Raw genomic sequence first — 15,513 nt, 5'->3', positions numbered from 1 at the left:
AGCCAAATATTTAAGAAAATAAAATTAAAAGTCAGTCATAAAGAGTCCTTAAAGGGAGTTCACAGACACCCACCCTCTGTGGGAGAGTGAAAAGTCTCCGAGTTCAATTCCATTTCTGAAAAAGAAACTAAGAAGTAATACGTTAGTTAGATATATAGATCTGCCTTCATCGGTACCTATAAACTCTGCCTTCCCTCCTATTGCAATGGGTGAACTTTTCATGCCCTTATCTAAATCAGCCTCACTGCTAGCACCTCCGATCCCATCCTTTCATCTACTGAGAGATATAGCCCTAGCAATTTTCTCTCTCCCAGTCTTCTGCATCATCAGTTTTCCTTTCACTGCTGGATCACTGCCAACATGCAGATAGCCACCATTCAGTGGTATGCAAGGATGGGGGAAGGGCCAGTCAGTCCTGAGTGTAGGTAATAATGTCAGGCATTGTTTATAGAGAATGTCTATACAATAATGAAATGAACTAAAAGTCAGTCTGCTTTCCATAATCACCATGTGCTGGCAGCTCTAAGCAATGTGAGATAAAACGTGCCCCCTCCCCCAGATTATTAGCAGTGTTCTAAACAATTGCTGCAATTTTTATTGAGTTTAATAATGCATATGTAAGCTTCAAATCAGCATATTTTGATTTCTTAGCATTTAATAAACATTGTCTTCTACATAGATGTTAATTTGGAAAACTACCAGTTATACAGCTGAACCGGAGACATACAGGGATTCAGATAGACATATTCATTTTGGGAATTCATAATGGTCCAGAATCATTCAAACTTGCTTCAGGTACAATTGTTCCCAGTCCCTGTAGTGTTACATATTTCTGAGCTTAAACCATAGATTCAAAAGAAACAATTATAAAGATGAAGAAATAGAACTCAAGTTACTTCAATTCTGTCATGCTATTTGGAGTTGCTTTTTATGTCTTTAAATTTAAAAAAGTAAAATAAAGTGTAAATAGCAACATCTAATATTTTTGCTTGCTTAGTTTTGTTTGGTTACTTTACAAATGAAATAGTTATTGCATTTGAGTAATATTATCTTTAAACTTAAAGTTTATTCTTTTTAACCGTTGTTTTAAAACTAAGAAGAAATCAAGAAAATAAAACATTACCAGTTGCTTAAAGTATATTTTTTGCAGATATTTTTATTTTATTAAAATTCGCTTACTAGTTACTGGATGACTATTTACCTAGAATGTTATTATACCAAACTGTAATGGAAAACCAAAGTACAAATCATTAGGTAAACATAAAAAGATTTAATAAATAGTTCTGGGGTTTTTTTTCATCCTGCAGGAACTTGAAGGAATTTGCAGGTGTTAGCAAGTTTGTGAAACCAGCAACTAGTTCATAATTACTCTGAATTGCATAACAAAATCTAAAGTGAGGTTTCCATACCAACGTGAAATGACATTGACCGATGGAGCTCAACCACGAAAAAATTGAAAAGCAAAACACGAGGTAATTGAAGCAATGGCTGAATTTATTTTTAAATATGCAATGCCTTCAATACCACACATACAGTAATGAAAATTCTGAAGAAAGGCACATCCAAAGCACCTATGATAGAAGCAATGCAAAATTCAGATGACATGGGACTGAACAATCACAAGGACCCATTTTCTATAAGCACTGATAATGTCAACAGGAAGGAAATTTTTAGCAAGAGTCAACATCCTTAAGATTTTAAAAAATGGAGGAAAGGCCAAGACTAAAACTCTGGTCTGAAGTGGGAGAAGACTTAATAAGATCTCATCCTCACCAGCTACTATCCCAGTGTTTGCATTTACAACAAAGTTCCTCAAAAAAGCCATCAACTCACTGTCTTCACACCCACTTGAGTTTCCTGTCAAGGTCTTTGAAGATTTCCATGTTACTAAACTCAAGGGTCAATCCTTAGTTCTCCTCTTACCCTATCAGCAACAATTGAGGCAGCTGATTACACTTAACCCTAGCTAGCTACTCATCTTCAGTCTCCTTTATTGAATCATCTTCCTTTTCCTGACCTCTAAATGTCAGAGTTCAAAGCCTCAGTTCTCATTTCTGCTCTTGATATTTACTCCCAGGTGATCTCATCCAGTCTTACAGCTTCAAGTACTTACATCTCTAAACATTGTTATCTCTACCCCAGCCCTCTTTCCAATTATATATCCAATTGCTACTTGCTGTCTCCACTTGGATGTGTAATAGGCATCTTAAATTAAACACATCCAAACCTGAATTTCTGATCTTTTCTCCCAAAACCTGTGTCTACAACAGTCTTCCTCTTCTCCATAATAGACAGTTCCATTTATTCGGCCAAAAATTTCTAAGTCATTTTTAGTTGCCTTCTTTCCCTCACACTGGAATCCAATCCAAACCATTAGCATACTCTATTAGTTCTGTATTTCATACAGGTTCTGAGTCCAAGCATTTTTTCTCTCACATCACCACTACTAGTTATCATCACCTCTCATCTTGGTTCTTGCAATAACTTCCTATCTGTTCTCTCTGCTTGTCATCGACCCCCTTCTATGTCCATAGGATCATCTTAACATGTAATTCAGTTCATGTCACTCACTGTACATACCCTTCCAGTGGCTCCCATCTGACTCAAGAGTAAAATCTAAAGTCCTACATACCCTACAAAGCCCGAGGTGACCTGCTTCCCTCACCTACCCACAAGCTCTCTGATGTATCCCCCAACCACCCTCCTGTTCACACTGTTCCTGCCACCAAGTAGCTACCTGCCCCTACTTGATGTTTCTCTGCTTGACTAAGCGTACCTTGATTTCAGCACCGTTGTGCTGGCAATCCCCTCTGCTGGACACACTCTTCTCTGGAAGATCTTGGTGACTTGTCTCCTCACGTCTTTCAGGTCTCTGTTACAATGTCATCTCACTAGAAAGGATTTCCCAGACTAACCTATCTAAAATAGCATTCTTCTGCCACTCTGTTGCTTTTTTTCCATCTGCATTGCAATGATCACAAGTTGATGTCTGTTTATTGTCTGACTTCCTCCACTGCTATCACATATCCTCCACAAGAACAGGAATTTACTGTTTTGTAACTGCTTATCCTCGGTGCCTAGAAAAATGCTGGCACATAGTAGGCATGTAATAAACATTAGAGTCAATAAGACAATTGGACAATGGGCACATGGCATTTTGAGGTGACTCAAAGTACCACTTAAGTGAGCCAATGTCTTAAGCAAGCATTCTGTACTTTAGAGTGTGGAAGACACCTCATGTGTTTAGCCACATCCATAAACTTACTAATGCTATAAGATTTTTAGAAATATATTGTTCTAACAGGCTTTATAAAAGAATGACAACATCCACCCAGAAAGATTTCTGAGGAAAAGATAGAGCCTTTCTTGAAAAGACAATGTCCACTACTGGTTTCTGAGGACTAGACAAGGTGAAGGCCCATCCCTAGGTCAAGGTGGCACGGAATACTCTCCTGAAAGTATGTATTTGCTTGTTGTTACCTAAGGAATTGAAAGTACAATCCTGGGCTGGAGCTTTTTAGAGATCACATTGACTTTGATACATGTAACTGAAAGCTCACAAGTCAAACAAGATGGATTCATTGTATTTTATAAATCTTTAAAAGTAGGCAGATTTAGAGTTTATTAACTCTCATTAGAAAAATTTGTTTGAAATCTGTTGAGATGAAAGCCACTATTTTTATGCTTCTAATACTTAAAACTGTTTAGAGATAAGCATGGTATTTAAATCTTCGAGATGTATAAAATTGTATTTAACAGCATTTTTAGACAAAGCATTAAGAATACTTTAAAATGTTTGTTCGCTGCATTAATTTTAATTATACGCCACTGGACTCACAATACTTTGAAATGCTTTACAAAATGCCCCCGTGATGTTATATTAATCATAATACAAACGAGCACCACCAAATTCAAAAGCTGTTTCCAACGCCGTGTAGCAGCAACTTGCGTGCGAGCGCCCTCTTCTGTTCCAACAGTATACCGCAAAATGCATTGCATGGAATTCACGGCAATTCTGGGTACAAAATAGGCTTTTCAGGAAAATGCCAACACGCACGTTCATATTATTTACATAAGCTATCCTTCCACTTGAGGTTTGGAAGGCTGTTCTGGAGCAGATACAGGAGGAGGAGATGAAGGAAATGTTTCAGTCCCGGAGATCTAAGGGTGATTTGCATTTCTTCCCCAGGAAGTCTCATAAAAACAAATGTTAATCTTTTAAAACACAGACTTCAGATGGTGAGCACACAATAGAGTATCCAGATGTCGCATTATGAAGTTGTACACCTGAAATTTATATAATGTTATTAACCAAGGTTATCACAATAATTAAAAAAAATAGGGCAAATAGTCTGTTTTCCTTTTCCTTACAGATGGAATATGATTTTAAAGTCATATTACCTACGGCTTTTATCTAAATTATTTTTTTGACACTCAACTATTTGTTTATGACCAGTAAATCTGTCTTGCTTTAAAAATTAATTTATAGTTAAATTCGTATTTAGATTCCAGATCTAAGTAGGAACTTTTAAATACATTTGTAACAAGAAAAACTTTTTGTTTCACATATTCTAAGAAAATATGCAGGTAATTAGGTTGAGCCTCATGAAATCGCCATCAAGAATGGTTAAATACTGACCATTTCATAAGGTTCAATCAAATACAATTTAGGACCCTGGGTAAGGGCACAGATGGGCTTTGGAGTAGAGTAGCTGCAGAGAATCGGGAGGAACTAAGAGAGACAGTGAAAATCTAGTGGAACCACTGTGTCTACACAAAGAGGACAGGGCAGTCTAGGTTGTGCTGAAACAAAAAAGGAAAAATTGATGGGTGAGAATTTGAGGAATTTTATTACAGACATAATCAGTTTATGCCACTTAATTCTTTTGTTGTTCCTGAAGAACTAGAACCAAGCCCCATCGATTCCAGTAGTGGCTAAAACAGTGCTTAATGATCTATGCCTCTATGAAGTTTTATTTCCTGATGTTTTGAAATTTAATAGCTAGATAAAAATTGATTTCAACACATGGCAGTGAGGGGAGCAGAGTTTACCACTCCAAAATTTGGGGGGGGGTATATTAATTACTTTAAGTTAGTTATTTTTAAAAAGTGAAAGGCTCAGGAAGAAACTCTGACCTCCCTAACTGCCTAAAAGAATTTAGATAGGGGATTTGCTCCAGGAAGAGGGCGATCATCATAGATAACTATAGTCTGATATGAACTAAGTGTGACAGATAGGGACTCTAGCAAGGTACATTAAATCAAATTCCTGTGTCCATTGTTAAAGATGGCCTAGCAAATATTTGTTTACCAAACATTTGCTTTTCATCTTCATATGAATTGCCTTCCTCCTCATTAAGTGCCAAACCATAACCTCCCGCCTTCTTTATCCTTAGTTCAAGCCTTACCTGTCCTTGGTTCCCCTACTCTTAAGGAACCCCCAAATGTACATATGCAATAAACTTGGTTATTTCCTCCTGTTAATTTGTCTTATGCCAATTTGATTATACCAGCCAGAATAATTTTAGAAAGGTAGAGAAAAAAATTATTCTCCCTCTCATATCACAGCAGCTTTCTTTTAAATAGGGTAGATGAAGAGGTTGTTAGGTTGGTTAATTTTAGAGATGACTTATCTTCATATCTTTTATGGCCTCTCTTTTCAACACACACCTTATCTAAAATATATTCTGTGCAACTGTATAAAAATAATTTTCTAAACTTTTTAAGAATTGTTTTAAATGCAATATCATATGTATAATACTAGTTGGCAAAGTTTGAAAATTCCTTAGAATTATCCTATAGACAAGGTCTGTCCTGTTCTCAGAAAAAATTGTGAATGACTTTAAATAGTAGGTGTCCTATCGAGGTCATTTATTTATACAGGTTATCAACACATTCAGGTCTTTTAGTTATTTTTCGACTCTGTAAATTTTAGAAAATGGATAATGTACATAATCCTAGTCTATACAAACGAAAATTAATTGTGTGGTGGAAAGAGCAATTGATTATTATTGTCCTGTAGATAGATCCATTTTGCATCTACTCGTAAATTCATTTCAGAATTCCTTATCTCCTATATGTCTCTCTGCTCTTTGAATTCTCCTTGGAACCAGTTGTAACTCTTAACAATTGCATCGTTAGTTAATGAATTAAGTAAAACCTCGGGTACTCACGTTATTTCTTATATCCTCTTTTGAAAGTCATCCTTTGACATCAGAAATTATAGTTTGGTGGTGTTATTTTTCTAGGATGTGCCAAGATGCCATGTTTACTGACTCTTTAATAGTAAAGCAGTACACATTCACCTGAGTCAATTGTTTAAGGTTACTGAAATTGATTTCACACCTTAAAAAAAAAATAGCCCCAGACTTTGCAAGACATAAGTCCATCATACACCAAGAATCATTTGAAATACATCTTTAATTTTAAAAACCCAATATGCGATCTACCAAATAGTTTGTTACGTGATTAAGGCTCATTCTGTTTTATATTTGTATTGATATGACATAATATTTTAAGGTATAATAATACTTAATCATTATTAAGGAAGGCCTTCTAACTGAATTTGTAAGAAAGGAGTTGCATCATAAGCACAGTTCCAGAATAAAGGGAACTAAATCCTACAACTGTCTAATATATAAATCAGGTATAAAAATTCCAGCATTTATTTATATGCTGGAAAGTATCTGTTTTCATACTTGTTTAAGTAGATAAACTATTTATATTCTCATAGGAAAAAAAAGTCCTTAAATTCTGACCTGTACAATTGATCGGGTGATCATCAAGCTATGAATTCATTTACACAGTTAATATGATCCTTTGACTGGTAAGGCAGCCAGATCTGGACAATAAGAACAGGACAACTAGTCAGAAACTGATCAAGTCTTTAGAAGCCTGCTATGTGTCAATCAAACGGCTGACCTCCAAACTGTCAAAATGAGGAAAGGCTGATCTAAATTACCTATATTAAAATGCTAGAAAGGCACAGTTCCTCCTTCACTCACTTCCTCCTCTCTTTCAACCTTAAAAGCGGGGGTTTTTGTTATTGTAGTTATTATCTTGAAGATCATCATTTACTTTCTAGCAAAGGAGATTCCACTTAATTTGTAATTCTAAGTGGACTCTACCTGATTTTTCACTTACAGCACCGTGGTCACATTCGACCTTCTGCCATTTCTGAGGTCAGAAGAACTGTATTTAAAAAAAACCTCTCCTCCCTATACAGAATGTTAATTTAACACTAAGTAATGAATATTTAAGGATCCTAATAGATGTGCAAATTAACAATTATGCCGTAGCACCCTGCTGTTAATGCTATCAACCTTTACTTTGCTGCAGAAACTCAATTTGGGCTTAGTCAGTGTTTTGTTACTAATTCCTACGCTGAATCTTGAGATGCTCCTGAAGGCTGGGTGGCTGGTAAATAAATGACCAGCAGTGAGGTAGCCACAGATGCGGTAACCTGTGAAGCATGAGGAGAGATTAATTGAACCTTTTGCTCAAATTATTTTGAGGTGTAAATATTCATTTAGTTCATCTGAATCCGACTCTGAATTCTTTATGGGCAGGATTCCATAAAACAGATTTGAAAGTAATGGCAGTAATTAACCCAGTTGACTTCCCTGGAATTGTGCAGCAGCATCAGCTCCAGCCCGCCTCCATATTTACGATGAGCGGAATGAAGTCACTTCAGAATGTGCCACACCAAATAATGGGGAAAGACAGCGGAATTTTTTTTAAATGACGCACACAGAGATTTGCCCTCCTGTACATCAACAGTGAGTCTCAAGCATATGATATTATGAGCAATGCATCAAGTGGAGTTAAAATGAACAACACCAATTCGTTTTAACAGTCAACTTTTGAGTTCTTTGCCGTTATAGCAAAATAATGAAAAGCAATAAAATCTGCTGATTTATACAAACCATCATAAATGTTTGTTTTAATCTGTTTTTGGAACAGATTACAATGAATGTAATACAATATTAAATAAAACGTAAGACATAAACCCTCGGCCGACAAATAAATGTTGTTTGGAAGAACATTATTATATCAGTTTTGACTCAAAACAAATCTAGTAAATAGAGAAAAATACCTCCTAATCATGTTTAAGAGTCAACATAAATTTAAGGTGTATTAATATCACATGAGGACTAAAAACTACCCAGAATATAGGTTACATATTTTTAAAGTTTAATCTTTTGCTGTAAATATTGAAAGGAAGTTATAAACAGAATTATAACTGCTAACACCAGACTTTTCATTAGAAACCAAACACTTACCTGACTTTGAAAAATAAAAATGTTATCTCTTAGAAATCCAGGTAAAACAATCTAGTATCTTTAATTTTGCTCATCTTTTAAAGAAAAATACTCTAAATTTAAAGTATTAGCATAAATAGGATGATAGCAGAACTAGCATAATCGTAATATGGCTTAGACTTCTACTTAAGAGTCTTATGTTAATTACAAATACTTTATCAAAATACAGTATCTTAGAGTCTGTACTTTTGGGAAACAATATCCATGAACTTTAAAAATCATCTTTAATGCACATAAACATTTTAACTAGCATCGAATACTGGGATTCCATTTTAAAAGGAATTTCTCCAAGCAAAATGCAATATGTCTTAGTGACTCAGACTAAAATATGTATATCAATAGAAATAACTTCTTTGCAATGCACACCAGAATACAAATATATTTTTTAAATGATAATACCATGGGGGAAAGACAGGTACCAGACATAGCTGATGATAACTCACCAATGTGGTAAGAGAACAGGAAGACAAATAATTCCAAATCACAGATACTTCCACAACTCCATTTTAGCCTGTGGTTTCAGCATCATTCTACACCTAGCCACACTTCACAGATGAGCAAGAGGGTTTATGTTTCCGTTGTTTCACCTTCCGGTACGGGTTTTAACATACCAAGAAGAGATGGGACTAGAGAATAATAAATATGGCACCTGGGTGAGCCAGAGTGCAAAACTATCAGCCACTGAGTAACCAAAAATCAAAAACACTTTAGCCAAGCTGGTGGTTGGGTCACACACTGAATAACAGCACCTTTGAATTTCAATAGAAAGCAAAACATCACGCAAATTATAGATACATTTTAGATCAAACACATGGGGTGCAAACAAATCAAAAGCATAAAATATAGATTATTTGGTTTTAGGTCTAAGCTTCTCTAAACAGAACCATTGGACCTGTCTTAAGCCCTCCCTTCAGAAGTCATTTCCACTATACAATAGCAGAACCGTGTGTGGTTTCTGTGAATTACGTATTTGAAAAATGGGTCGTCGTCATTAACTCTTGCTACTCCTACTGGGTTACGCAGGCACCAGCTTTATCTGGGTCTTCTCCATCGATTTTAATCCACTTCTTTTCTATTTCAACCTATTATGCAAAAGCAAAACATGGACAGCATTAACAAAAGCAACACGGCACTAACACCTGTTCAGTTCTACCTCATACATGAGGCAAGGGCTAGAGCCACCTCATCCTTGGACACAGACACAGCCTGTCTACCCTCTCATGTTAGTTCCATAGTGAGGCACTCTGCTGTCCTTTTGGGCAACAAACCCTCCCCGCCCATGGGATCCTCCTCCCCTCTAGGGTCAAATCTTGAAGAGAACTGAAACTGTCCTCTCTTCTAAGTCAAACATAGGTTTTAGAAATGTATATAGAATACATATGTTGATAAGACATTTAGAGATCTGGCTAAACATGTGATCAACTATACCCCTGTATCATATATTCAGGCTTTAGCCCACTTAATATTTATAACATCCCCAAAATCATCTCTTTATTAACTAAAACAAACTAGTTGACAAACCAGTAAACTGAGCCGAACCAACTGCCTACACCTCATCTTTTTCATCTCAGCGTAAGCGTTAAGTGGCCTTCCTGGACCACTCTCGATAAGGAAGCCCTCCATCACCCTCTATCCCATTACCCCATTTTATTCTCTTCTTAGAATCTGTCACTATTTGAAATTACATTATTTATTTATTTATTTATTTATTTATTTACTAATTATTTCTTGTTCCTCCACTTGAAAGTAAGCTTCATGAGGACAGAAACCTGTCTCTTACTCCTGTGTCCCTGGCATCTAGATCAGCACCTGTCACATTAAAACTGTTCAATAAATACTTATTAAATGGAAGATAACATTTCAAAACCGAATGCCACCAAGTGCAGATTAATTAGTAAATGCTATCAAAGCGAAAGAGACTTTATTATATAATTTTGAGCTGTCCTCTAAACCTATGTGAAATTGGCACATCCGAGAAAAGGAAAATAGGTATCAATGAAGTTTCCACGTGCACTTGCCCCACATTTCAGTCACACATAATATTTATACACCTAGTGCTACAGGTCGGGTTTCTCAAGAAACAAGCTCTGAGATGGAGACTGATGTCCACAGTTTACTGGGGAGTGCTGTTGGGGTCAACACCTGTTGGGGAGGGGAAGGTAGGGAAAGAAGCAGAATGGGAAGAAGGAGAAGTTGGGCTGCAATCTAGTCACAATAAAGGCTTCAGCAGACACTCAGGGAGAGCTGAAGCTAGGATGGCCCTGCAGAGTTATCCCAAGCTCAGGAAAAAGGGTTTTTATATCCCTATATCCATCAGTCACTGGACCAAGGCAGTTTTCTTCAGCCAGGGCAATTCCCAGCTGCTGGGAGAATAAGTGCTTTGGTCCCCAAGGGGCTGCACAGGACAGCAGCCACCCATCATCAACTTTAGCTATAGGAAAAATAACCAGTGGACCCAAACATATAGACTTCTAAACAGATGGTTCAAAATAAAGAAACATATTACTGTATTATAGAACCACCAGTTGGTGTTTATGATGTCTTATATAATCACACAATTTTTTAATATAAATAAATGAGTGGAAAATCTGAATGGCATTAATCATAACTGAGATTCAAACAACGTAAGATTTTAAAATGGTATTAGAAAACATAAAATGCAACTCATGCGCAAGAAAAAAGAAAAATATATAAATTCTAAACTGAAACAACTGCTTGTTATTTGCTATTTAATTGTGATTTTTGAAATATTTTCTAATTAAATAATATATTTGTAAACAGAACCACTAATGTCACCATTCCAAGATATTACAAGAAATGTATGGCAGAGGTTAGCTCTGTATCTACTATCTTTGAAGCTGAGAAGGAAAGCCAGTTTAGAGACAGGCGCAAGGACACGTCACTCTTCAATTAATCTGGCCCAAGAATGCAGAAGCACTCATGGCAAACATTTATTCAAGTGGTTACGACACAGTAATTCAGCATTTCCCAAGGGGTGCTTCACAGAATACTATTCCAGAAGACATGGACAGGTGTTTTACATGTACATACACATGCCCCTATAGGCATGATACTATAATCAATGAGTTGGGCAAAACAGGGTTAATAAGTTTCTTTAATGCAGGGCTTCTCAGAACCTTCATTTAACATTAATTTAGTGTATGGCATTCCCGAACTTGTTTTTTCTTGGCTCATTATATAGGACTCCTGTTCCACAGACAATTGGGCAATGCTACTCTAATATAATTTATATTATAAATATGCTTCTGAAATGTGAATTCACTTATGATGCCATGTTTTTCATTAAGATCTGAATTAGGTATGTGGCACTGTGTGCTCAGGCACCTAATGTTCTCTAGAATTGAGGGGAAAACTAGGCTCACTGATGACCTTCAGGTTTGCATGGTCAGGCTCTTTTAGGTCAAATACACACACACTCATACACATACACGGTCACTTAAGAGGGCAAAGCAAATATTCAAAGTCAGCTCAGGTCCCAGCTCTAGAAGGCCCACCCTGAGCCAGTCGGCTTTGGGAGGTACCTGAATGTTGTAGCAAGCTCGCTGATGAACGTGTTTCTGTGGCTGGACATCACTCTCCACCCCCAGAGACCTGACCTCTGTCCTTGAGGCATAGGTGTCAAGCATTCCAAACTGAACAGTAGCAAATGGATACCAATCAGAAGGAATTTCTTGGTCTGATCCAAGTTCTAGTTTGTATGACAAACAATGGGGATGATCAGGACCTTGAAGAAAAAAAATCAAATTGTCAGTGAAAGTATTTCAATGGCCCTTAAACATTTCTCTTGAACCTAAGAGACACTGATCCCTCATTTAACAAGCAATTGCATCAGCACTATGGCAGTGTGAATCCCATTTGAATACCATCTAAATTCACAATTCTGCAATAACTAGGGGGAAATTTATATGCATTTTTAAAGTACTAGCTTTAAAATAAGTACAACTTTATTACTATATACATGAACATATTAATTCCTAAAAATGTTTCCTATTAGTATACTGTTTCCTTAATTAAGAGATAACTGATATAATATTAAGTATCATTATTTAGCTACAATGTGCATAGGATCTGTAAAAAAAACTTCTCTCTTAAAAGACTGAATAAGCTCTTACATTAACTCTTAATTTATTCGTTTTATTACCACTTCTTTGGACAGTTAACGCAAAGGTAAACTTCAACCTAAATTAAGTCACATTATAAAAAAATTCTTATTTTTTAAAGTTAAACTTAATGAAATTTTATTACTTTTCAGAAAATATCTAGGCCAAGAATTCCTTTTTCAGCAGAGCAGATTATATTTTAGCATATTAATTTCCACTCATCTTTCTTAAAGCTTTGAGTGGAACAGATGCACAGTGCAGAGATGGGCATATTGGCTTTCAATGTTTCAATCTATTTATTTTCATTTAGTTCAATTTTCTATTTATTGAGCATCTACTCTATGCCAGGCCAGGCTCTGTGCCAGACCTAGGAATGTCAGATACATGCAAAGATTTTTAAATATGGTCATGTACTGTGTGTGTGTGTGTGACAATGAAAAAATATTTTTATTGTAATCACTGTATTAACTCTATAAATGTTCTATGATTCTGTTGCATTGTCCACAGCATCTACATAACCAATGCAGCTATCCTTACTTAAATAAATGTATGAGGTGAGAGTAATCTCAAAAGCCAGAATTAAATTACTGTAGCACTGACATAGCTTCAGAAAGAACATTTCCATCAGAATATAGCTTTAGGCACAAAAACAAGAGTTTAAAGGATTTTACTTAATTCTTAAGAGATAAATTGCCTTTCATTCTTTACAACCTGTTTCTTGTAGAGAAACTAATAGAATTCTAAGACTGTAAAAGGCCTTAAGAAGTCATCAATCAATTAACCAACAGAGGCTCATTATCCATCCCTAACACTTACATGTAGGGTAGGACAATGGTGGCCTCTGAGGTGCTCTAAGCTACCGAGATCACTGCAGGCAAGTGATAACTTTATTCACACACATACACATACACATACCCAGGGGAAATTCCACAATCCATTACCCTCTCTAGTCTTCTGCCTGCAGCGAGGACACAGTGAGTTCATTTAAACTTAATTCAGGCCCTCTTATGTCCTCTGTGGCACAGTGGTGAAGAACACACACACTGGACCAGATTGCCCAGGGTCTCATCCCAGCTCTGCTTACTTAACAGTTGTGCAATCCTAGGCAAGTTACTTGATCTCTCTGAGCCTCAGCTTCCCCATCTGAAAATAGGAATGAAGACGGTAATAATAACATGAACCTTATAGGATTGTTGTAAGGATAAAACAAAGCAGCCGGCACACCTAGAGCGTTAAAGCCATGCATGGTACACGACAGTGGTGTAGATATAAGTGCAGAACATACATGATCACTTTGCAAAGCACTACATGAATATAAATCCAATATTATTGATTACCATAATTCTGCTAATGAAGGGACTGTGAATTCTACACATTTAGAGCTGAAAATAATATTGGAAATGATCTAATTTGATATCCACATTTTAAAGGAAAAAACTTTTTGGCACTTTTTGCAAAATTACCCCATTGAACACCTATAAAATTACGAGATCTAGTACTCTAAAGATATCAGAAACAAAACATTTCTAACTGCTTTTCTTAAATGAAAAAAATGGTAAAAGATAAAGGAGAGCATTGTTCAAGTTTTCTGACATTCTTCCCAGCTTTTAAAAACTCGCAATACTCTACAATGCTTAAAAACACCCCCCCCCCCCTTTAGACTTTGATCTCCATGATGAGAGGATCATGTCTGTCACTTGGACAATGCCTGGCACATTTGGGGCTCAACAGATATTTGTTGAATTTACAAACAAATGGAAAAAAAGATAGAGCAAAACTTATTTAATCTCAGCATTGACCAGCGGGGGGCACTCTCGGGCTTTGGTAATTGTTATTCTCAGTACAACATTCTCAGGACAGGGAATGCAAATGACAAAATCCACTTAGGTCTTGTACATACCTGGTCCCTCTTGAACCAAAATATTTCACATCTGAAACTGAATTGTTGAGAGTTGGAGGGTATGAATAGGAGGAGGATGACACAAGTGGAGGAGGAGAGAGCAACAAGTGTGCTGATGACAGAGAGCAAGGAGAAACAGTGAAGCCAAATTAAATTTACTATACACATGAATATATATCCATTAACTGACCCTCCACCTCTCCCGCTCCCCTTTCTACTTCTGTGCCACCATCTGCAGCTCCTTCGGCTAATTAGTGTTCTTGTTCCTTCTCCTCTTTCTCTTCCTTTCCCTCTCCACTCACCTCTCTTCCTCCTCTCCCCAACTCCTCTGCCCCTCTGGGCCCCACCAAAGCCTGTCCTCAGGAAAGGCTCCTCTATTTCTCTGCTGTCATTCACACCTTAGTCTGAATCAACCACCTGAGCTACCTGCCCAAGGCCAACCTTTGTTGTAAAATGAAAGACCTGCCCACTGTTAAAGGAATATTCAGTGTTGACATGCTAAGAAGAGAGACATTTAAGGGGCCAGTGGCCCTTCCTACCTCTCCTGAAATCAAATGAAAGTAAAAAAGAAGTCAATCCTGATCCCAAAAGTCCACAGGAAAAAGAAATTTTAAAAATGTTTAAATCAGTACCTGGTCAAGTAATTCATGTATTCTTTCATTTTCCTTTTTTTTTTTTTTTTAAATTTTTTTTTTCAAAAACTGGCTTGAAATGGGTAATGTTTTAAAGACTTTTTAAAAAATACTGTCTCTATAAATACCTAATTGATTTTAAAATCATATAGAAAAATAAAGATTCATTCTAAGACCCTGCTACTCTAAATGTGGTCCATGGGCCTGCAGCACTGACCTGAGAATGAGTGAGAAACACTGTAGGAGGGGGGTGCCCACCTGCTGAACCAGAATCTACATGTTAACAAGGTGATTCCTGTGTACACAAAAGTTTGAGAACTTAAGACAAAGATTTCCTCTCTGCCCGACCTCAAAGTTTCTCCTCCAAAACCAAATTGCCAGGTACCCTCTCACCCTCTGCGTCACCCTTCTCCACTCCCACAACATGAAGCCAAGACAGGACCACACAATCCCAGCCCCCTTCAGAGTCCTCCATGTCACCCAGACGCTACCTGACACAGCCCTACTCCACTGCCTGTTCCTTGAGCCTCTTCTTTGCA

At 36.8% G+C, this 15,513-nt stretch overlaps 1 protein-coding gene across 6 annotated transcripts in view; it reads right to left on the bottom strand.

Moving 5' to 3' along the window:
- Positions 1-1,473: 1,473 nt before the first annotated feature.
- STON1 (stonin 1) overlaps positions 1,474-15,513 on the bottom strand; it is a 47,646-nt gene continuing 33,606 nt past the window's right edge. For 4 of the 6 annotated variants that reach the window (XM_016137111.2, XM_016137109.2, XM_036224893.1 and 1 more), the window contains one exon: positions 11,031-12,066. In XM_016137111.2, coding sequence (XP_015992597.1) covers positions 11,759-12,066 — 308 coding nt within the window. In that variant the 3' untranslated portion in view covers positions 11,031-11,758. The other 2 variants (XM_036224894.1, XM_036224895.1) reach the window with 2 other exon arrangements.

The sequence above is a fragment of the Rousettus aegyptiacus genome, unplaced genomic scaffold (assembly GCF_014176215.1).
Source record: "Rousettus aegyptiacus isolate mRouAeg1 unplaced genomic scaffold, mRouAeg1.p scaffold_m13_p_7, whole genome shotgun sequence".
In the NCBI taxonomy this organism is placed as follows: Eukaryota; Metazoa; Chordata; class Mammalia; order Chiroptera; family Pteropodidae; genus Rousettus; species Rousettus aegyptiacus.
Note: the sequence above shows the minus strand (reverse complement) of the source record. Positions and strands in the feature narration are given on the sequence as shown.